Source organism: Heteronotia binoei, chromosome 11, assembly GCF_032191835.1.
Source record: "Heteronotia binoei isolate CCM8104 ecotype False Entrance Well chromosome 11, APGP_CSIRO_Hbin_v1, whole genome shotgun sequence".
Classification (NCBI taxonomy): Eukaryota; Metazoa; Chordata; class Lepidosauria; order Squamata; family Gekkonidae; genus Heteronotia; species Heteronotia binoei.
Window position 1 is genome coordinate 20,572,663 of NC_083233.1, and position 24,349 is coordinate 20,597,011.

Below are 24,349 nucleotides of genomic sequence, written 5' to 3' on the forward strand. Positions count from 1 at the left end.
GCAAGTTTGGCCACCCCTGGGTGGGTGAGAGAGAAAGAGACTGTACCAAGATCACCTAGAGAGTTTTATGTCAACTGGGTATCTGAATCCAGTTTCAGCATTTTTATCACTTCCCAAGAAAACCCACTGCAGTTTGGAAGCCAAGGCAGACAAAAAGCTCCATGTTCCTAAATAAACCTAGTGACTTTTTAAAAATGAAGTATATTCCTTCTTCAAATGGAGATGGTCAATGTATAACATTACAGTTTTAAAACTACCTTCCCAAAGCTCTCCATAATCCATCCCTTCCTAATCCCCCCACCCTGATTATTAGTTCATACAAATTAATTAAAGAAGGAAGAAGTGGTAGGTTTAAAAATCTCAATTTGCTACACTGCATATCTGTAGAAGAAAGACCGGCATATTAAGTCATCTTCATCTTGAGAGTTTCTTCTATTCTAAGCTATTTTTTTCTTTGACAGCTAAATCTAATATAATTCCCAAACCCATTGACTTATTTCAGGCATGGATTTAACTTTCTAATTTGGTAACATAATTCTTTGAGCTATTAAGGATGCTCTTGCTGGCCAGAGCCTACCTTCTGTAAAGGAAGCTAGTAAATGTCCCTGAGTTCGGTAATTGAATGTAAAGGGCAAGGGATGGAGTAGCGTGCACTGCTGCCCAGAATTGGGACTATTTATACAAAGTTAAGATCATAAGCCCAGGCAGACAGGGACTGTTGGTAAGGTTTCTCAGAAATGTCACTGGGATGGGCATATTGTGTTGGATCCAAAAACCAGGCACTTGGTAAGCTGTATTCAATGCAGGGACTTGGTGCAAAGGGGGGCAAACCCCCTTTCTGCTGCATCAGATGCCTAAGCAGAGATCTTCTTATATTCTTAAAGGTACTCGTGTTCTTACAAGTTCTTCTAAGGCTGAAGAGTCTGGGACTTTTCAGTTTAGAGAAGAAGAAGACTGCAGATTTATACCCTGCCCTTCTCTCTAAATCAAAGACTTGGAGTGATTTACAGTCTCCTATATCTTCTCCCTCCACATCAGACACCCTGTGAGGTGGGTGTGGCTGAGAGGGCTCTCACAGCAGCTGTCCTTTCAAGGACAACTCCTGCCATAGCTATGGCTATATTCACTTGCAGTCAAACTCATTCTGTCTATGGGAAGGCTGTTGTTCTCTTTCAATGGGACTCTTATCTATTTCAGGCATATTTTCATTTAATTTTAACAGCAGAACTTCAACTGGTAAATTCTTTAGCACAGTGAGTGCAGAGCTCCTCAATAGGGGTGTGAAAAAAAAAATTGGAAATAATCGGATTCGGTAATATACGGGGCCAAAATATTCAGAATACTGTATATTTCCGAAAACCGGTACTCGGAATAGCCGAATATACAGGAGATATGCGGCTTTTTCCGAATATACAGCCCAATTATACCCTATGGGCCATTGAAATCAAAGGCAAAATAGGGTATATTGGAAGCCACTTGGAGGGGAAGGGGTTTGAGGGAGAGCCCCAAATTTGCAGAAGACCTGCAGGGAACTCTCCCCTACAAACCCCCAAGTCCCAAAAAGATTGGGCCAGGGGTTCCTATTCCAGGGACACCCAAAGAGGGTGCCCCTATCCCACCATTATACCCTATGGGCCATTGAAATCAATGGCAACATAGGGCATAATTAGAGGCTACTGGGAGGCAGGCGGTTTGAGGGAGAGCCCCCAAAACTGCAGGGAACCCAAAGGGGATTTTTCCCTACAAAACTGCCAAGTCTCAAAAAGATTGGGCCAGGGGGTCCCATTCCAGGGGCACCCAAAGAGGGTGACCCTATCCCACCATTATACCCTATGGGCCATTGAAATCAATTGCAACATAGGGCATAATTAGAGGCTACTGGGGGCAGGGGGTTTGAGGGAGAACCGCCAAAACTGCAGGGAACTCGCAAGGGACTCTCCCCTACAAAACTCCAAAGTCCCAAAAAGATTGGGCCAGGGGGTCCTGTCTTTGGGCTCCCCAAAAGGCCCATTGCCACCAATGCTGGAGAAAGCCCATTTAGCCACTTCCTCCACTATAATTGCTGTGGGGAAAGTGGCTCTGGCCAGAGGGGGATTTGAGGGAGAGGCCCCAAAACTGCAGGGCAGTTTCAGGGGACTCCCCTGCATGCAACCCCCCTGGCCCAAAAAGACTGCACCCATCTGTGGCACCCCAAAAGGAACACTGTTCCCAATGGTGAGAAAAAAACAGTTAGAGCCATTTCCCCCACTGTAATTGTCGTGGGAAAAGTGGCTCTGGGGAGCCGGGGTTTTGAGGAGAGCCCCCCCAAACTGCTGTGCAGCTTCAGGGCACTGTTCCACACAAAACCCACAAGACCAAAAAAAAATTGGACCGGGGGTCCAATTCCTGGGGCACCCAAAGCCAAACCTAACTTCACACCAGAGAATCTCTAAAGGACCCAAATGCACTACATCCCTCTATCTACTCTATGAACCCTGCAGGCCTGGAACCAATATAAACCCAGTTGCCAACGCCACTGCCACACAAAACACAATCTGCTCAAACCTGGCTGCAGCAAACCCAGATGCCAGCTCTCCAGCCCTGCCCCAAACAACACGGGGAGAGCTGGCCAAGCACAACAAGCATGCTGGTTCTGGGTCTCTCACCCAGATGACAGCTTTCCTGCCACAGAACATGCAATCTACAGATGCCAGCTGTCCAGCCCTGCCCCAAACAATGCGGGGAGAGCTGGCATCTGTAGATGGAATGGAGTCCAGTCAGGCAGACTCCTTAAAAAGGTTCTCTGGCCCTACACAGAGAAGTTTCAAAAAATACCACTGTTCTGTGATTGGCCAGAAAACACTGTACTTGGATACACAAGTAAAGAAAAGAACAACAATGTTGCTGATGGCTGAGGGATTAGCCCAGCCATCAGCTACACAACAGCCCAGCAAAGCATGCATTTGCAATGTATTTTGCATGCTTTGGATTGGCTGCTGGGGCTCCAAAGGCAGGAAAGGAGGCAAGCAGCTCCCCTGAGGCTGCAGAAGCTCCTTTCCTGCCTTTTCTATGGACTTCTGTATACTTCCAAATATTGATTCGGAAGTATATGGAGAGCCGTATACAGCTCCCGTATAATGGCTTCCAATTGGATTCGGCACCATATACTTTCGAATCAGGGGGTATTCGGAGGTTCATTTGGTGCGGCCGAACCGAATGCACACCCCTACTCCTCAAATGGCTACCCAGCAGCCTGGCCAACGTATAAGCTTGACTCTTGCATGGTGGCTTGCCATATCGTGTCCTCGTCCAATGAAAGGAACAAAACAGGCCACAGTGGTGCAGGACCTGTCACAAGGAACTAATCACACCCTTTCTTCGAGGAGCTCAGACAACCATATGGGCAGGGCTCTTTTTCTAGCAGGAGCTTCTCTGCATATTAGGCTACAACCTCTGATGTAGCCAATCCTCGTGGAGCTTACAGTAGGCCCTGTATTAAGAGCCCTCTAAGCTCTTGGAGGATTGGCTACATCAGGGGGACATGGCCTAATATGCAGAGGAGCTCCTGCTAGAAAAAGAGCCCTTCATATGGGGTTTTTCCATCCTTCATGTTTAGCCTCTTAACAATCCTATGAGGTAGATGAGTCTGAGGGCATGACATTATCCCAGTGAGTATCCTGGTAGTCTGGGGGTTTGAACCTAGCTCTTTCCCTAGTCCAGCTCTCTAACCACTATTCATGTTAGCTATTAATAGCAGCAGCAGAGTATGCTTGTGGCTCCGACTAGTAAGGAAACTAGATTTGGATGGGTTTTTTTAAATTAATGAGCTTATTTCTGTCAAGAGATTACCTTCCTTCTCTGTTCAGTTTTCTGGCTCTTTTTGTCTCATAGACCATAGCTTTGTGGTAGTGATGAGAACTTCTTCCACCACCAATAGCTTACTTTGTTACTGTTTCCCTGAGATTTCATGGAAAGATCTCATAAAAACTCATAGACTTTCCTTCTCTTCTAATTGGATCAGAAAGACTTTAGAGTAGGGATAAGCATGAAATGAGGAAATTGTAGTTCATTTTGTTTTGTGGTTTGTTGGTTCATTTGGTTGGGGAGGGCTAGAAAACACTGGCATGCCACGAATGTGCCCAGTGTGATGACGTTGCACGGAAATGACACTATTGCACTAGGCACATTTGCTGGAGCTTTGTGCCTGGCACGATAGCATCACTTCCAGGTGATGTCATCACACCGGGCATGTTGCAGCATGCAAGAAGGATCCCCCGCTGATAATGACACAGACGAACCACCCAAAAAACAAGCTGCTTCGTTTTGTGCATAGCTTGAGTACCCAAACTAATTCTGAACAAACTATGAATTGGCTATTTTAGGCACAAATTGCAATCTGTGCTTCTTTTCGTGCCCATCCCTACTTTAGAGAGCCCCCCCGTTGCAATTCTAGACCACCACCACCCCCTGCAACTTATCCTGGAATGGCTGGGTGCTGGCAGAAAAGGCTTGTGTCTTTCAGCAAGACATCACATTTAGGGCATTGATGCTGGTGGATTCTTCCCACTGTGCTCAAAAACTCAATTGAGCTGAGAAGCATTGGGGACTCAAGATTCCAGATGTCCCTGTTAGCAGTCTTGAACATGCTGGTGGTGGGGGGCAGAATTTCCAGCAGGCATTCCTTGGATGCTTGTGGATACCTTGCAATACGGTACTCCCTGCTGTCCCCCACCCATGTGGCAGGTAATGTCTTGAGAAAGATGGACCTTCAGCAGGCGATGGGGTGTCAGACCATATAAGCCTGCCCCCCCCCCCAAATGTGGAAGGTTTCTTTCTGGGTCTTAATAGCATTCCATATTCCATGCAAAGTAGACATTCAATTTCTAGCCCTACCCCTTTCCCCCCAACCCTGTTCCAGCGTGCAGTGTTCTCACTAGTTCTGATGTGGAAGCCTTTCTAAGGTACCTTTCTAAGGTACCTCTCAAAGGAACTTTAGCTTCTTGTGACAAGTGATTGAAGTGCTAGGGAGAACCCATCCCCCTATTGTTCTTCAAGAATCCCAGTCCACAGTGATGTCACCTTTCTATTTTTGCTCAGCTGTCATCTCCACAGTGCCATCCATAACGTCCTAAGAGCTTTCCAGCCTCCTCAGCTGCCATTCAGGGCAGGCTGGCCTCAATTGCTTATATTCACAGTATTTTAATGGTTCCCTCATTAAGGTTTCTCCTTAGAGCAATTTATCTTCAGGACATTAATTATTTAGCCTCCTTCTGGACGAAGGAGCCCCTGGACTCTGCAAGGCACCCAGATTTCTAACGTTTATGCCCAGCTTTAAAATCACAGCTGGTTCTCCAAGACACGATGAAATATAAAGAAAATTAAACTTTTTTGATAACCAGTTTAAATGAAAAGACAGGAAAGATGGGCTTAGAAACCAAGCTAATATTAATTTGTATCCAAGGGCGTTCTCTAAGGTTTTTTTCCCCTTTTTTTGTAATCACCTCATAAGCTGTTAGGTTTATGCCTGAAGGAGGAGTAGAATTTGTATGCCTGCTTCAGTCTTTAAATTACTATTAATTCTAGATTCAGGGAGAGATGCTCGCAAAAGGCTGAATTTCAAATGTGTACCACAGGGCATGCTCTCCCTTGTCAATAATGACACCATAAAACAGGCATGCCATTTAGGCAGAATGAGTCTTCCTGCATGAGTCATAAGAATAGCGGGGAGGGGGTATGGTCCATCTAATTCTGTTTCATGCAGTAACCAGCCAGACATCTGGGAAGGCCTTCAATTTGGGCATAGAAGCCGAGTCCCTCCCCTGTCCCCTCCCCATAGAAATGGACATGGATGTTCCATTTAACCATCAAGAGCAACAGACATGTTTGGTGTAGTGGTTAAGTGTGCAGACTCTTATCTGGGAGAACCAGGTTTCTTTCCCCACTCCTCCACTTGCAGCTGCTGGAATGGCCTTGGGTCACCCATAACTATCACAGGAGCTATCCTTGAAAGGGCAGCTGCTGTGAGAGCCTTCTCAGCCCCACCCACCTCACAAGGTGTCTGTTGTGGGGGAGGAAGATAAAGGAGATTGTGAGCCACTCTGAGACCCTGAATTTCAGAGTGGAGGGCAGGATGTCAACACGAATCTGTCTAATTCCCTAGTTAAAGCCATCTAATTTGGGGGACATCACTACATCCTGTAGCAGTGAGTTCCACCCATTAATGATGCACTGTGTGCCTGCATGCTGTTCTTCCTTTATGTCTGGACGCTTTGCCAGTTCAACACCAATGATGGCCCATATGTCAAGTTCTTCAACTTCTCCATTAAAAGAGCCCAAGAGGTTAACAAGAGTCAGTTTATTAGACAGAAGACACGGCAGGCAGGTCTTGCTAAAACTGGCTTTGGTGGGCAAAGCCCCTCTACATATACCTTAGGCCTGACCATTATACATTTCAGAGCTCAAGGTGCCAAAAGCAAGCATTCCCTCCCCCCAGAGTTCAGTCCCAACATCCCCTTCATTGCAGGTGCAAGCTATTCTCTGTGAACCCTGGCGCAGGGAGAAAGATACTTCATGAATGTTGTAAAGATGTAAGGGTATTTGTGTATATTAAATAGGAAGGATTCTAGGTAATATTAGTTATTAGTTTATTGTTATAATATAATATAATTAATGTTCTTGAAATTTATTAAAGGTAAAAAGGTAGTGCCCTCTGCAAGCACCAGTTGTTTCCGACTCTGGGGTGAGATTGCTTTCACATTTTCACGGCAGACTTTTTACGGGGTGGTTTGCCATGCCTTCCCCAATCATCTACACTTCCCCCCCAGCAAGCTGGATACTCATTTTACTGATCTCAGAAGGATGGAAGGCTGAGTCAACCTGGAGCTGGCTACCTGAACCAGCTTCCACTGGGATCGAACTCAGGTCGTGAGCAGAGGGCTCCGACCGCAGTACTGCAGCTTTACCACTCTGCGCCACGGGATAGAAACATAAAATAGGTGGCTAAGAACATAAGAGAAGCCATGTTGGATCAGGGCAATGGCCCATCCAGTCCAATACCCTGTGTCACACAGTGACCAAAAAAACCAAGTGCCATCTGGAGGTCCACCAGTGGGGCTAGACAAATTGGGAATATATAAATTAAGTTTGTGTTCAAGCATTGGGCGTCAAGAGGAGAGAGGGTGGAATCTCCCCACAAAAGCCTCTCTAACAGGAGGGAGAGCACTCCCCCCCCCCTCCCACCAAGTTTTCTTGCCTCCAGCATAAGAGGCAGCTGTTTGGTTTTCCTTTTTTCTTTCTTTCTTTGTACTCTAGCTGATGCTGACTTCTTGGAAGAAACATAATAATAGATAGTTAGTGGAGGGAGTTTAATCTAGAAGACATGAAAATAAACAGGTTGATATAAGGATTGTTAGTATGGTGATTAGGTTAAGATGAAATTGGGGAACTGAATGGTGTAGAGGAAACAGGTGACATGAGATAATAAGATTCAGAATAGAAAATGATTCTTGGTTAGCATATAAGTGTATTAATTGTATGTGGATTAATTGGAGAAAGTAGATAACATGTTTCCACCATTGGAGTCTTGATTAACTGAGAGGGGTAGCCAGCACCCTTATAAAAAAAGGCATTGTGAAGGAACTGGGATTGCCATACAAGCACACAGGCTGCTGAATAAATATTAGCTGCGATCTGTGATGATATCATTGCCATAATTATAACAATAATTGTGCACCATCAAATTGCAGTTGACTCATGGCAACCCTTTGTGGGTTTTTTTAAAAGGCAAGAGATAAACAGAGCTGATGTGCTGTTGCCTTCCTCTGCGTAGCCATCCTTGTCTTCCTCGGTGGTCTCCCATCCAAATAGTAACCATTGCCAGGACCCTGCTTAGCTCCCGAGCTCTGATGGGATTGGGCTGGGCTGTGCTATTCAAACTGCTTTGCTGTAATTGCAAGATATTTTTAAAAGCTGCAACAATTTGTGCAATTTAATCAAGATTCAGGAGCATACTTTTAAATGTTCCTGAAATTTGCTCTAGGACATTGAAACTTGCGCTGAAATCTGCAGTAGCTCATAAAGAGTGCCACTGTCCATTCTCCATTTCTTCCAGTGGCAAGAAATTCCAGGGGCAGTGCTACCACACAAGTTGCCTTTGGACATGAGAACTCTACAGACTTATGGTCTTTTTGCATAATTGCTTTATTTATAAATGTCTGTGTAGTATACATTTATCCTGCCCTTCCTTCCAGGAGTTCAAAACAAGATACACAATTCTCACTTTACCTTTTTATCCCCCTGACACCCCAGAGAGGTAAGTTAATCAGAGAGTTTCAGTCCCAAGGTCTCTCAGAAAGCTTGTCACTGGTGGTTTGAGCATGGGTTGCCCAGGTTTTAATCCAAAGTTCTAACCATTATGCCAACAAACTGTTACTAATTATTAAGTGCATAGAGGGAAAAGCCCTGTTGAGGAAGAACCAGCATGGCTTCTGTAAAGTTCCACCAACGTTTTGAATGGATAGCAAAATGTGGACAAGGAATGATCTGGTAGAAGAATGCACAAGAAGTAAAGGAAAAGAGGCACTTTCACAGAGCAGCAAATCTGTTACCATACATCATACCCCACCAGAGCAAGAGGCTCCATCCAGGGTCCCTCAGCCAATTCACAGATCTCTTTTCTGTCTCTCTTCCATCTCTCTTGCAAATTGCTTTTTTGGGTCACATATTTGCACATGCTCTGTCCCCTTCTTTCAGTCACAGCAATCACCTCCACACTCTCATTCAAGAACACGTTATCAAGAGACCCAGCTGCTGACCATTAGCTCCCACAGAGGACACATCAACAGCCATTAAAGGATGCTTATATTCAGGACTTTTTTGTAGAAAAACCCCATCAGGGACTCATTTGCATATTAGGTCACACACCCTGACACCAAGCCAGCCAGAACTGCATTCCTGTGCATTCCTGCTCAAAAAAGCCCTGCTTATAACCATTTGTCCAAGGCCCAGTTTCCACCAGGTACCACTTTTGACCCATTCACAATCCACAGATCTATATTAATATTTTAAGTAACCTTTTTTCTTTTATGCACATTGATGATATGTTCAGGCCACAGTTTATATGACAGCCATTTTAAAAACATAGTTTAAGCTTTGCATTGTGTAAAATAATGAAGTGTTTCTTAATGAGAGTGGGGGAGGGTGGTTCTTGCTCCACTCCAGAAAATTGAATGGGGGTTAATTTTTGTCATCCATAAGGAACCACGGAGTCCCTCTAAAGTTTCTCAAGGGGGAAGGTGAGTGTGTGGCTCTCATGCATTCCTGACTGATGCTTTAATTTCAGGTGATGGTTATAGCTTGTAATAACTTAAGAACTTAGTTCTTCTCTGTGGAGTTTTTGCGAAGCCAAATAAATGATGTTTTATCCTTAATTAAACACCTTGAAGAAATTGCACCAGTATTGCTCTAAAACCTTCTCTGCCCCCTCCTGTTTACCCCTCCCCCCCAAAAAAATTAACAGGTTCCATTACAACAGGCAGGATTCATTTTGTAATTATTCTGAAGCTGCTGTTCTGTAATCCTCTAGTGAAACCCACTGATGCTTTAGTGGGAAAGATAATTAAAAGCAATAATTCAGTTTGTTTAGAGGGTATAAAAATTAGAGCTGTACATCACTGTCTTTAAAAAAAAATTGTGTGCTTTTTGCTGTGAGATGGATATTTTATCTCTATATTGCCATTTAAAAGAGTAAAAAATATCAACTACTATTTGTTTCTTTTTTTCACTGAAGAAGAAGTAGCAAAGTGTGCCAAAGAAAATCTATTTTTTTGTAAAGAATAAGTTCTACCACATTTTTATCCTGCCCTTGCTTCAGGGAGCTCAGGGCATCTTAAATGGTTTTCATGCTATTTTCCCCTGTGAAGAAAACTGGGCTGAAAGAGAGCAAATGGCCCCAAATTACTCTCCGAAATTCATGGCTGATGGGGAATTTGAACCTGGGTTTGCCCTTGCCTAGTCTGAGAGTCTAACCACAATGCCACATCAACACTACATCAGTAATATGTATGCAGAGGATCCCTATTTGTTTCTGGGAGCAATTCAAAGTCCTGGGTCTAACTTTAAAGCCCCAAACAGCTTGGGACCATGCTAGGATTGCCAGATCTGAGTTGGGAAATTCCTGGAGATCTTGGGGGTAGAGCCTGGGTCAGGTGGGATAAAGATGCCAAAGAGTCTGCCTTCCAAAGCAGCTGTGTTCTCCAGTGGAACCGATATCTGTCATCAAGAGATGAATTGTAATTCTGGGAGATCTCCAGGCCCCACCTGGAGGTTAGCAACCTTAGGCCAGGGTACCTGTCTCCTCCCATAGTATTCAGCCTACCTGTTAAGATCTGTCTCTTGAACTCTACTCTCTGTGCCGCCACGCTTTGAAGCTCTGCGTTGTGATGACTAGAGGCGGGATTTGATACCTCACCTTTGAAATGCCCCTCTTTTGAGGCTTGTCTGCCCACTTTCCACTCCTTTAGATGCCAGACAAAACACATCATTTAATTAGTGGTTTTATCTTATCAGCTTTTTAATGCTATGTTTTTGTTTTATGGACAGTTTTCTGCTGTTTTTGTCTAAGGTTTTTAGTAACTTTTTTAATACTGTGGTTTTTAATTGTAAGCTGTCTCGAATAGGACTCTGAATATTCTAAATAAATAATATATCACTCACCAGCCATACAGAAACCCACAAACAGTGTTCATAATTCCAGTGATCTAACATGAATTTTTTTCCCCAAAATTCTGTTTCCCTTCAGGTTGGCTGGCAGCTGAAGAACTTGGTAAACGCATTGCGTGAGGACCCCAATGGAGTGATCCTAACTTTGAAAAAACGGCCTCAGAACACCCTGGTGTCTGCTCCTGCTCTTCTGAAGAACGTGCGGTGGAAACCTCTTGCCCTACAGGTAGGAAGATTGTGGGATTGCAAAGGCCAAGTTGACAAGGGTGAATGGGCTTGCCGATAGCAAAAATAACCATACCTGGTCATCCGTACCGTACTGAAGACTAGTTGCTCAGAATCTTCATTGGTTTCTGATTCCCGCCCCCCAAAGCCTTCATTACTATCTTCTCCAACACTTTTTAGGCAAAAATAATTTTATTTATTTAATTACATTTCTATCCTGCCCACCCCCCTCAAGTGGGCTCAGGGAGGGTTAAAGCCAGGTAAAAACAATTAAAACATGCTAAAACAATCTAATTTAAAATCTTATAACACAACTCCCAAGATGGCGAACAATCAACAGAGTTCCCAAGTATGCCAATATGTATGCCCAGATGGATCAGGATCAAGAAGCTGGGCAAGTGGGCATTAACACCACCAGTAATGTATCTCCATGCAGATAAAAGGAGCAGGGTGGAACAGGGGAGGCTGTTATAAATGACATTCTTGCCACACCCCTATTATCGTACTGAGGATCACTTCTTGAGACCCACCAAAAAAATATCTGGAATGCTGTGCGGAAGGGTTCCCCTTAGGAGATTTCTTATTTACTTTTCAACAGTGAAGTTCTTCAAGCGATGTGCCCAAAATTAAAGGATTCAGCAAGAGAAGAGACTAAAACCAGAATCAGCAGAACTTCAAAACTTGGGACCTTCTGCATGCCAAGCAGGTGCTCTACCACTGAGCCATTGCCCTTCCCCTCCCCTGTGCTTCCAAAGCTGCACAGTTGACAGAGCAGGGAAAGAACAGCCTGAGGCTGTGGAGGAGTTCTCCACCTGGGCAGCTAGGGCAAGGGCACACAAGAAGGGGCTGATGAGAAATGCTAGTGAAGCAGGAAAGCCCAGGCAGCTACTGAAGAGCTCCATAGCTGGCCCTGCTGCTCACCCATTCTAGGTACATTAATGGAGCCAGACCAGGTCACAGTTAAGTCAGCTATTTATCCTCATGAATAGGACCATGGAAGCAAGATCTCTGTCTTCTGGGACATGTTCCAGCCCCACGCTGTTCCCTTTTCTGTTTGGGGGGAGGGGTGAGCTCCAGCATGCAGTAAGGGGCTCTCCTAGAATTCAGAAGGGACCACCAGTGCCCTTTCCTTGGCAGGCTATTTTAGAATCTTTGTCGAGGGGAGGGGGTTGACTCTTCAGTCCTCCCCTCCCAGCTATAGGTTTATGTTGGAGTTCCAGAGGTCCTGTAACTTTGGTGCTTCATCAGAGAATGGTCCTTCAGGTGCTTTGGAGGTCATGAAACATTTGCTGTTTATTTTTATTGGGAACACGTTTTGTCCTCTGAGGAGAAGAGGACAGCATATCTTATTCTTCCCTCTTCCTTGGTATCCTCACATCAACCCTGTGAGGTAGGATGAGAGAGGCACAAGCTCATCCAGAAGGCTTCATGGCAGAGTGAGGAACTGAACTTGTGTCTAGTCCAGCACTATAACTACTACACTATGCTGGGACAAGACAGGAAATTATGTTTTTGAAGATTCTCTTATGTGAAATGTTCCCAACAAAACAGAACATGATGTTGCCTTCTACCAGGTTAGCCCATTGTTCTGTCAAGGTCAGTGTTGTTTACTCTGACTGGCAGCAGCTTTTTAAGGCCCCAGGTCTTTCATATCACCTCCTTCTGATCTTTATAACTGGAGATGCCAGGGGATTAACCTGGGAACTTTTGCATGCTATCCAGATTCTCTGCCACAGAGCCAGGCAAATAGCTGGACCAGAACTCCCCCCCCCCCCGTTAGCCCATTTTCTTTTCATGGTGGACTGCTTTTTGGGGGGGGGGGGGAAGCCATCCCAAGTGTCATCTCATCTTGATAGCCTGAAGTGGTATGGTCCCACCCCCAACCCCACATTCTGCCATCTCATCCTCCTTCGCATTCTGCTGCCCATGCAGCTCCAGCCCATCTCGGATGTTGCCCTGCAAATCGAGTGCAATGCGTTTTCCACGAATTGTTCCGTAGAGGGAAGAAGACATCAATCTAATGACTTTCCCTTCATATCTTTTTTATTACTGGGATTCCAAGTGGAGGGAGAACACAATTATAAACGTCGTGTCGTATACCAGCTGCCCTCGGCCAACTGCTTCTCATTCACCGGCTCTCTCGGGCAAAGCCAGGGCTGTCAAGCCAAATCATGCTTGAGTTCCATCAGATTGTTGCTGTGTCTTCTCTGTCTCTCTTCTCTCATGTACGCTTTGCAAGAGGAAATTCGGAATCCCTTTTGGCTTTCACGATTTGGGGGGCTTAAAGATGCTGGGTTTTGATGATGAGCGTGATTCATTTGCCAGCAGGAAAACAGACAAAGAAGTGGACCAGCCTGCCTGCCTGCTGAGTTTATGATGCTTTTCAGGTGATTTTAAAAATGCAGATGCCCAGTGATCTCCCCCCCACCCCTGCGGCTGGGACTTTAGACTGTCTTTTAGTTCTTGTGAATGAGTGTTGCTTATAATAGCCCAATCTAGTATGAGGGGTTTTTTTTCCTATGAAGGGAGCAAAGTGTTTTTATCTAGACAGACCAGTCATCGTACAGTACAACCATTCCTATATTACATATGCACGTCAGCATCATCAAGTTGCCATTGACTTATGCCCCCACCCCACCAAACAAGGGCCTTTCCAGTCAATTGAGAAGCAGAAATGGCTTGCCATCGTCTTCCTCTGCAGAGTCTTCGTTGGTGATGTCCCATCCAAGTATTGACACTGCTGAGTTTCTGAAATCTGTCGAGGTTGGGCTATTCCATAGTGCCTTTCCTCCACTGCCCCTTGGGGATTCTTTTTTGGGAATGATATGCCTCTTGTGTGTAGAGACTGATTGTGTAAGGAAGAGCTCAAAGTTACTCATTCTCCTGACAGTCTAGTTCTTTGTGAACTGGGTGTGCAAAGTAGCTTTGAAGTCTATGGTAGGGAGTGTGTGAGAGAGGTATTGTGAATGCTACACCAAGCAACCAGTGCATTTGCCTGTGCAACAGGACTAGCTCCTTAGTCCCAAAGGCATTGCTGCCACTTGTATTCCATATGCTTATTGCCACATGCAGGGGGTTTTCTGAGCAGGAACGCAGTTCTGGCTAGCTTGGTGTCAGGGGGTGTGGCCTAATAGGCAAATGAATTCCTGCTGGGCTTTTTCTACAAAAAAGCCCTATTTGAAACAGTGGTGATGTCAGGAGGTGTGGCCTAATATACACATGAGTTCCTGCTGGGCTTTTTCTACCAAAAAAGCCCTGGCCACATGTATTTCATTGTGAACTGGCACAATGCAGAGGTTACAAGCCGAGTGGAGTGGGAGATCTCTGGTTCGAAATGGGAGGACTCTGGTTCAAATGTTATCTCGGCCACATACACACTAGATGGACCTCTGGCAATTCTCTAGGCCTCAGCCCCACATACTGCAGATAATACTGCCTCACTTACCAAGCAATTGTAAGGACTGCAACTTGATAATGTACATGAAGTGTATTAAACACTGACAGCAATGCAAAAATATTTTTACGTGAACTGCCTGCAGGGGGTGCAAGATGCGCCATCTGCAAAAGTCCAAAAACTTTGGGGGTTGCTGTCAAATGCGTTCCAGAAACCAACCAGTTCTCTCTGCCTCTCTTTTTAATTGGGATGTTGCAAAAAGAGACTCAGCTAGCCAGTGTTCCTCTTGGATTTTTTCATTCTTTCATGCCACACAGCTGCCTTCTGAGCAGTATGTCCGAGTGATGCCAGAATAAGCCACTCCTCTCTTTTAAGACTCCTGGAAGGAAGACCCAAAGCAAGGCTGCAAACATTTCCATCCATGCCAAAGCTCTTGCAGTAGTGAATATATGGCATCTTAATGGTCTTTGCTGGATGACTGATAGTTCCCTTGTCATCACAGTTGTGATAACTGAATGAGTGAGTGAGAGCATATTTAGGCTCTTTCTCAGCATTGTCACTCATCATAAATTTTTGCATTTCATTGCTGTGTGCATTCCCCGGGCTTATGGGATTGATTTAAATGACTTACAACGGGGCTGTCTTCGGGAGATGGTTTCAGCCAATGAACACTACCTGCAGCCACCATTACCTGAGGTCTCCACTTAATCTTTTTATGCCATTCTCTTTCCCGGCCTTTCTCCCCCTTCCATCTGGTACTACGCAACAGTGCTAGAGAGCAGCAGTGAAACCAGAACTCTCAAGCACTGTAGTGTCGGGATGGAGAAGAAATTGAGGCTCCATCTGTGCATCACACTGTCCTTGTAATTGTTGACGAATACTTACATGCAGGGGTCGCTTTGTAGAAAAATAGGTGGTGGAGCTCATCCAGGGATTGTTATGCAGCTGCACCCACTATTCAATGGACAAGATGGCAAGGAGGAGGGAGAACCCTCAGAAAGGTTCAGGAGCTGCACTCCTGTGAGCTCCTGCTGAATCCGAGGCCTGCTTACATGGACGTTGTCTCATGCGTGCAGTGGGAGTTTTGTGCTTCCTAGATGCATGCTGGCTCTTTTCCATTTGGGACCACAGCATGGAGGGATAAACCATTTTAGCGCACACACCCCTTGCCATTCTTACATCCTCAGATCGCCCATGGAGCCTTGTTGGCTTAATTGTGAAACTTACATGTAGCCACAAAAGTGAGGTGATTTTTGCATCAGGTCAATGGGATTGTCTGAGGATGTGAAAACTGTGGCAGTGGAGGGATGGACTAGAGCCGTTTCCCTCATTGCACTATGGGCACAAAGAGAAAAGAGCTAGTGTGCATCAGGGAGACACAAAACTCCCTCTGCCTGTGTGATACAAAGTCCTTGAGTTGTTCTCTAATGCACTCAGAAATGTCATAATTTGTCAGTGGAGCCTGAAATAACCAGGGCGCATCAAAGGGATTATTTTACCCCCATTAAGCCTGCCCCACAACAGTCCAACTGGGGCTGCCCTGGTCTTCTAAAGGCCAGTAAAGATGTTTGAAGCCTTCAAAGGGGGCTGAGCTTGGGGACTTTTGTTATAATTCCAGGCTGTGGGTTTATTGTTGTTCTGGATTTATTCCTGTTATCTGCTGTTTTAAGGTTCTTGGTTGGTTTGTTTGTTTGTTTTTAATCAATGGTAGAACAAATCACAGCTTGAAGTGGATCCCAGTACCCAGCAGTTTCATCCTGGCTATGGCCCTGGGCTCCACTAGATAATTGTGTCAATAGTTGCTGGCTATGCTGGTGGTTATGGCTATGGCTAGAGACATTCTGCTTTTCAATACCAGTTGCATTCTATAAAGTTTACTGCAATAATAGGCTTGCATTAACTGCCTGTAGGCCTCTCAGTAGCAGTGAGACCTTCAGGCAGGGCCAGTTCCAGTTCTGGGGAAGCTCTGAGCACAGAGTTCCTGTGGACTCTCCCCTCCTCTGCTCATGCCTCCCGTTGCGCTCATAGACCCACATGCTCTTTCCCAGACTGTTCCAGGATGGTGGGGTGCTTGCAAGCCAGCAGGTGGGAGAAGGGCATGTAAGTCAACAGCAGTGGCCCTTGCCAGAAGCCCTGGGCCCCTGGCAGCTGCCCCACCTAAGGGCATGCTGAATGCCAGTCCTGCCTTTGGAATATAATTTAGAGCCAGAGAAGAGGCACAAGAATTAGGAACAAAAAAGAGAGAAGAAACTGTGAATAAAGAGAAAAAGAGAAGGAGGAGGAGGAGGAGATTGGATTTATACCCTACTTGGAGTCCCAAAGCAGCTTACAATCTCCTTCCCTTCCTTCTCCCCAGAACAGACACCCTGTGAGGTAGGTGGGGCTAAGTGATATCTGAGAGAACTGCTCTTAAGATAGCTCTGAGATAACTGTGACTGGCCCAAGGTTAGTCAGCAGGTACATGTGGAGGAGTGGGGAATCAAACCTGATTCTTCCCGATCATAGTCTGTGCACTTAACCACTATACCAAACTGGCTTTCCTACAGCTCCCTCTGTTGCTATTTAATAAAACTGCTTACGTGCTTTCACATATTCAGTGCTAGGGATGGAGGATAACCCCTTCTGGTCCTGCTTTTTTGGTCTTCCCGGGGCTTCCAGGGATCTGGCACTCCCCACAGCTGATCAGCAGCCAGCAGGGGGACATAACAGCAGGAGTGGGAGGCTTAGGCCAGTGCTGCAGCATCTGCCATAGATTCCCACCACCACCACCCCTCCAAGATACCAGATCATCCCATGTCATCGGCAACGTGATTATCTCACTTTCTGTGCATGCTGGAAGTGACATCACTGTGTCGGTAACATTGCTGCAACGCCAGACTAGACCTTCCCCTTGCTGATAAGTCCCCCGTCCCCCTGCTGATTGACGGGAGGGGCATGGCAAACTTAGGTCTTCCTGTGGACATCTAGTTGGCCGCTGCAAGAAACAGGATGCCGCACAAGATGAGTATTTAGCCTGATCCAGGCAGACTGCTTTTTTTAATGCTTCCCTGAACGAGCAATGAACATAGATGAGATGACCTGGCCCTAGGCTTCTATGAAATAAATGTCCTGGAATAAAGTCTGCCTCAGAGACCCTTTGGAATGAGCTGTCTTGGCCCCCACTCAGCATTTCCCATCAGTGCTTCAGCTGTGCCATAAACGTTTCGTGTTAACAGCAGGAAGATGTTAGCTGGTGACAGTGTTATATTCCACTGTTGTCGGCTTTTAATTAGGAAAGATGGCATTCATGCCAACCTCACTGCATCCGCCTCTGATGGGCATTGTTGGATATTAGTGGCTCGGCTGCACGGTAGGACCCTTATAAATAGACACTTGACTGTGTCTCTCTTCCTTATGCTTTCTGGGCTTTTGTGGCAGTGAAGGCGAGTTTCTACTGAGTTCCTTTCTCAGCTCGCAGACAGAAGCCCCGTTGAATATGCAAACAATTGCTCGATCATGTTATGAATATTTATGGGAGGGGCTGATTACTACATTTACTTGCTTGCATTTCCTTACACTGTAAACACTGACTAACCTTGGATGTAAATTAATATTTGCAAATTGTAAAAGCAACGTGTTCCAAATCCAGGAAGTATAAATATGTATATTGGCATGAGTAGATTTCAGCCTGCTGCGTTGCTGATGTGTCTCCGTTTGCCAGCTCCTCTGAGACATTCTTTGTGTTTTTGATGTCCGGGTCACCTGGGATCAAGTCGGTACCAGCCACCCTTGAGGCAGGTTGCCTACCTGGAGGCCAGGGCTGAGCCCTGACCCCAAGTACAAATACACAGTGTTTTCCCCAATTTGGCTTTCCTCCTGGGGAGAAAGGGACATACATTCCTGACCCAGCATCCAAGACCAGTCCTTTTCTCTATGCATGACCAGGGCTCATTTTGTAGCAGGAGCTCCTTTACATATTAGGCCACATTCCCTTGATGTAGCCAATCCTCTAAGAGCTTACAGGAGGCCCTGTAATAACAGCCCTGTAAGCTCTTGGAGGATTGGCTATATCAGGGGTGTGTGGCCTAATATGCAAAGGAGCTCCTGCTACAAAATGAGCCCTGTGCATGACCAATAGGGAAGAATGATGGAATCCTAAGTGGGATCTTGTACTGGGATGGGAGGATGGAAGTCTTGTATATGCCCCATCAATGATAGCTGAAAAACTATTAGAACCATAGAGCCCCTTTATATTGACTTTTAGACCAGGATTGGCCAAACCGCTGCTCAGGAGTCACATGTGGCTCTTTCACACATATTGAGTGGCTCTTGAAGCCCCCACCACCCTGTCAGCTGACTTGGAGAAGGGATTTCTCTCTTTAATTCACTTCACCAAACCAGCTGATGGCTTGAAGAATGCATTTAAAGTTAAAGTTGCTTTTCACCTCTCCCTCCCATCTATTTCCTTCCTTCCTTCTCTGAAACATCTGACATTTATTCTATGTGGCTCTTACATTAAGCAAGTTTGGGCACCCCTATGTTAGACCATTGGTCTGTGAAAGTCAGTATTGCCTACTTTGACAGGCAGTGGCTCTCCAGGGTCTCTAGCAGAGGTTTGTCACATTTCCTGAACCTTTTTTTAATTGGTTGGCGATACCTTGGATTAAACCTGGGATCTCCTGCATGCAAAGCAGATGCCCTACTACTGAGCGATTTCAACACAGAGTTCTTTGTCATGTTTATCTGTTCAACCACTATATTTTTTGAACAACCTTCTATGATAGAGCATGAGCAGAAAAACAACAGACTTAAACTTTGGCCTTGCCCAAACGCAAATGTACAAGTTTTAGGAGTTAACTTCCTTCTTGTGATCCTATACAATTGGAAAATGTGTGCTTATCACAGCCATGTGGCTTATTACACCAACAATTGTGTAGATCTTTCCTCCACAGCTGGTGGCCTACCAGGAAGGGAGAGCTCCAGCTGATAAGAATCATGCATTTGTGATATTATATTCATAGTTATGTGGTTGTGATACTCATATTCCTGTATTTCCCATACATGAGAAGGCTTGATGTGTGATATTGTCACCGTCCTGCTGCCCTGTTGCTTGTTCTCTCCTCTCTGACAAGATGGAAGGGTCTGGTGGTGAATCCTGCTATAGACAAGGCCCAGGATGGGTCTTTGTCACATTCTTCCATGGGCCAGTTCCCTCACTGCTTTGTGTATGAGAGAAGAGTGCCACGTTTTGCAGTTATGCCTTCCTCCCAGGTAGCTGTAGCTGTCGAGAAACTGTATATGTATGTATGCTGTATGGGATTCTAACGGAATTTTCAGCATCCATACAAATTATAATTCCTAAAATTCTATCTATCAAGTACTGCTCATATGGCTGTTGCCTTAAGTCCCCAGTGTTGGTGGGGGACACATTAGTGAAAATGATATCAAAACTGGGGGGAAAACTTCAGCTTTTGGGGGGTGAATGCACACATTGTGACCCATATATATATATATATATATATATATATATATATATATATATATATATATATATATATATATATATATATATATATATATATATATATATATATATATATATATATATATATATATATATCCAGGGCTGATCCCAGATTGTCTGGCACCCTAAGCAAGGTTCTGCTCCTCCCACACACACTGATAACATCACTGAGTCACATGGGGGCCCCAATTTGGCACCCCCAGAAGGCTGGCGCCCTAGGCAATTGCCTAGTTTGCCTAGTGGCAGGGACAGCCCTGCCCATATCCTGGGTTTTTGTTTTACCTGCACTGTTTACACCACCCTTGGGACTGTGTGCATTCTTTCAATGTGTGCCTCATGCAGAACAAGGGTAGAGCAGTCAGAGCGGGGTGGGTGGGGAAGGCAGGCACCCAGCAAGCCCATACTGTTGTTCCCAGTCCATGTAAGTAAAGCTGGCTTAATGATTCAAGAGAATTCCTCTGCCTCTGAATATGTACCATTAAGCTAATGGCTAATGTCACTCCAGCTTCCAACGGTATCACTCAGTGTTTTGTATTTGGGAACAGATGCCTTAGAAAAAACATAAAAGAGTCCTATAAACATCCCCAGCAGGGCACCCAGACATTTTGTTGTTGTCCTGAAGTAATACTTCCTCTTATGGGCTCATACGGTTCAAATGATGAGAAGAATGTGTATGCTGTGCATCAGTGCCGTGCTCAAGTAGAAAATGTAATGTGAGAACTGGGTTTCCATCAGGGATCATTTCCTGCCCTGATATGAGTAACTGGGGATGACCATGTTCGAATCTTCAGCCTTAAGACCCAACTAGACAAGATGGCAACCTTGAGGGCACCGCAGCCATTTTAAAGTTGTTTTTAAAAGCTGCAACGGCCTGATTCAGATTGGGCCTACAACACAGCAGGCTGAGGTGTTCTTGTCCCCCCTCCCCCCACCTGTTATCAAGTGCTGAAATGACTGCACTCGCACAACCCACAACTTTTTCAGCTTGAAAAAACATGGGGGCAAAGGAGTGCCGCATTGCAGGTCCAGTTGGGCAGTCACAGCGTTTTAAAATAACTTTAAAATGGCGGCCTCATAGCAGCCACAAGGACACCATCACATCTTGTTTGGCCCTTATTTGTGCTGTGCTGGCGCTGTAACCCAGCCATTTACAGTTGTTACTTCTTTATTTTTAAAAAATGCACAGAAGGTTATTAATGAGGGGATTTGTGTGCTTTTATAGCATCTTTTTCTAAATAACTTTGGGCTTCAAATGTGTTTGTTAAATAGAAAAATCTTCGCCAATCTCTCTTTGGGGAGAAATTCTCATTACAGCCAATCCAGAAGGAGAGAGCTTCAAAGAAGCCAGCAATATCTGCTGGGGCAATGAACATTTCTGCTTCATTGCTGCAAAAACAGACCACAGAGATGGCTAGTTTATTAGGGAAAGGGATTGAAAAGTAAAACAGCCCGTATTGTAACGTTCCCGTATACATCCATGGTGTAGCTCCCATATAGAATACTTTGTACAGTTCTGATCAGAAGAACAAGGCGCAAGGATTTGGAGCTCATTCCATATGAAAAGACTAATGAGGTGGATTTTTTTTTTGATTTAGTAAAAATCTTATAGGGGGGACATATTGGGAATTGATATGGATAGTACACAAAGCAAACACAGAGAACTATTTCCCTCTCTGCACTAACACTAGAACTTGAAATCAACAAATGAAGCTAATTGCTTCTCAAAAGAAATCCCCTTCAGCTCCATCGGTTTCGGCTTGGCACTCCAGACTTGGGAACCGTATGTTTTAACCAAATTTTAGTCTTAATTCCTTGCCTTCACCAGCAATGGTTACCAAGTTTAAAAGAACCTGGTCTCCTAATTTAAATTATCTAGCAAAGAACAGAGAAATTCCAAAAGAACTTTGTACCTGTTATATTTAATGTAAGCTCCTTTGCTGTTTTATTGGTGTTGTCGCACCACTGTTTTAATTTTTGAGTAAATTTAATTTTAAAAAATAAATTAAAAAAAAACAAATTAAGCTGGTAGTGGGGAATAGGTTCAGGAGACACAACATAAACCCAATATGTCATTAAAGTGGCATTCACTGCCACTTGACAGGGTAGTGGCTGTTGACTAAGATGGCTTTAAAAGGGGAGAGCATCATGATGGACATGTGTATTAAAGGGTAATAGTCACAGTGCTGCACTGAACCTGAGTCTTCTAAAGCAGCATGTGTTTGAATAGTGAGGGCAGGTTATTCCCATTATGCCCAGCTTGTGGGCTCTTCTTGGTTGGCTGCAGTGAGAAACGGGCTGCTAGACAAGTTGAGCAGTGTCCTCCTTATGCTCTTACATGTGTTGCTCTTGCTTTTTCTGTCTGTCTCTTCAGCCTGTGATTCCGACCAGCCCGACGAACAGCTCCACGACCCCTACCAGCACAATGGGCATGAGCTCCAAAATAGACAGCTCAACTCTCCAAGATGTTTTCATCCTTTCCCCTATGTCCGGACTCTATGGCCCAAGGTACACCTTGCCAGGAATTGTGGTCTTGATTCTGCAAAGTTTGTGAGTTCAGACATGGAAAAACAGGCTCTCTCACTTGCAGTCTTTCCTTGGAACATCATTAAACAAAGACTTAATTTTAATCCAAATAATTCCCAGCAATCCATGTCTAGAAAGCATGACTGATAATGAACTGAGTCTGTTAGGGAAACTCCCATGATGTGAAGGAATAGTGCAACTAGTGCTTTCACAGAAGTTTAAAAAAACACAGTCCTATGGTGAATTTCATGACTGTGGAATGATTGTGTAAGCTTTGGCACAAATGTATAAACATTATGAGTTTGAGTTTGCTTTTCTCATGCAAAGCTTTAACACAAAATGTAAAAGAAACTTTTGTTTTGCAGAAAATGCTTTTGGCCTGCAGAAAGGCGCCCTTGGGTTACGGCCATTATGTCTTGTACACGTATAAATATAAGAAAGTTGCAAATCCATATAGAACGATCCAATGCTAACCACTACCCCATGCTGATGCTCTTGCAGACATACACACAGATTTGACAGACATAATACAAAACCCTTTGTCTTCAGGGGCTGTCTGTTCTCAACTATGAACAGGAATTATGCACTTAATATGGTGGAAAAGAGTAAGAGTCCAGTAGCTCCTTAAAAAGGTAAAGATAGTCCCTTATACAAGCATCAGTCATTTGCAACTCTGGGGTGATGTCGCATCGTCCTATTTTCACGGCAGACTTTTTACCGGGTGGTTTGCCATTGCTTTCCCCAGTCATCTACACCAGGAGTGGCCAACGGTAGCTCTCCAGATGTTTTTTGCCTACAACTCCCATCAGCCCCAGCCATTGGCCATGCTGGCTGGGGCTGATGGGAGTTGGAGGCAAAACACATCTGGAGAGCTACCGTTGGCCACTCCTGAATTCTACACTTTACCCCCAGCAAACCGGGTACTCATTTTACCGACCTCGGAAGGATGGAAGGCTGAGTCATCCTTGAGCAGGCTGCCTGAACCCAGCTTCTGCTGGGATCAAACTCAGGTCATGAGCAGAGCTTGGACTGCAATACTGCAGCTTACCACTCTGGTAGAGTGTGAGCTCTCATAAGTCACTGCTCACTTATTCAGATACAGCTAGTATGCGAGTCCATCTGTTCTATATATTGGAAAGTGGAGGGATATCAGGTGCCAAATGACATGAGCAGGCAAAATGACAATAGCAGGTGTGATTGGATTAGGTGTGATATGCAGAGAGGTGTAGTAGGCGTGGAGAAATCAGCATTGGTAATGAGACAAGAAACCTAGGTTTCAATTCAGTCCAGGCAGATGCATTGTCTTGAGCTTCCTTATCAGTTGTAATTCAGCAGTCTCTCTTTCTAATCGCTCTTTAAAATTTAATGTGATTTCAGGTGGGTATCCATATTGGTATGCTGTAGAAGAGCAAGACTGGAGCCCAGTAGCACCTTAAAGACCAATAAGATATCCAGGATATAAGTTTCAGAGAATCAAAGCTTCCTTAGTCAGATGTTTTGTATCTGATGGAGAGGGCTTTGACTCTCGAAACTGGAAATCATATTGGTCTTTAAGGTGCTTCTACACTCAAATCTTGCTCATTTAATGTCTGGTTGATATCCTCTCTTGTGTTTGGAAATCATGTATGGGAAATTCTGTTTTTCCCCCTGTGTCTCTCAGCTTACATGTTGCATGTTTCCCTTTAAGAGATTTTATTGTTTGTAAAATATAAGGATGGCCCTACCAGAAAGACATCTGACGGTGCAAATGGAGAGTCACTAAAAGGCATCAAATTGTTATTCATTCAGCACTGGAATTTTAAACTGTTTGGTTTGAAACCACTAGGATATTCTGCCTCAATAGAGCTTACACTGGCCTTGATAAAAATTTAATTTACCATACCAGGGATAGCTGGTGGGGATTTTTCCCTGCATCAAACTTTTCCTCAGAATGGTGTACTGATATTGCAGCACTGCGAAAAGCCATGATGCTCACTTAGTGGATCCAGAGAGAGCCAGCGTGGTAA

General features: G+C 44.7%; 1 protein-coding gene across 1 annotated transcript in view; it reads left to right on the forward strand.

The window, feature by feature from the left end:
- The window catches only part of LOC132579512 (connector enhancer of kinase suppressor of ras 2-like), a 575,915-nt gene that overhangs the window by 332,851 nt on the left and 218,715 nt on the right, over positions 1-24,349 (forward strand). Inside the window, exons 9-10 of the mRNA XM_060249934.1 lie at positions 10,778-10,924; positions 22,192-22,325. Of these exons, the coding sequence (XP_060105917.1) occupies positions 10,778-10,924; positions 22,192-22,325 (281 nt within the window). The remainder of the gene's footprint in view (positions 1-10,777; positions 10,925-22,191; positions 22,326-24,349) is intronic.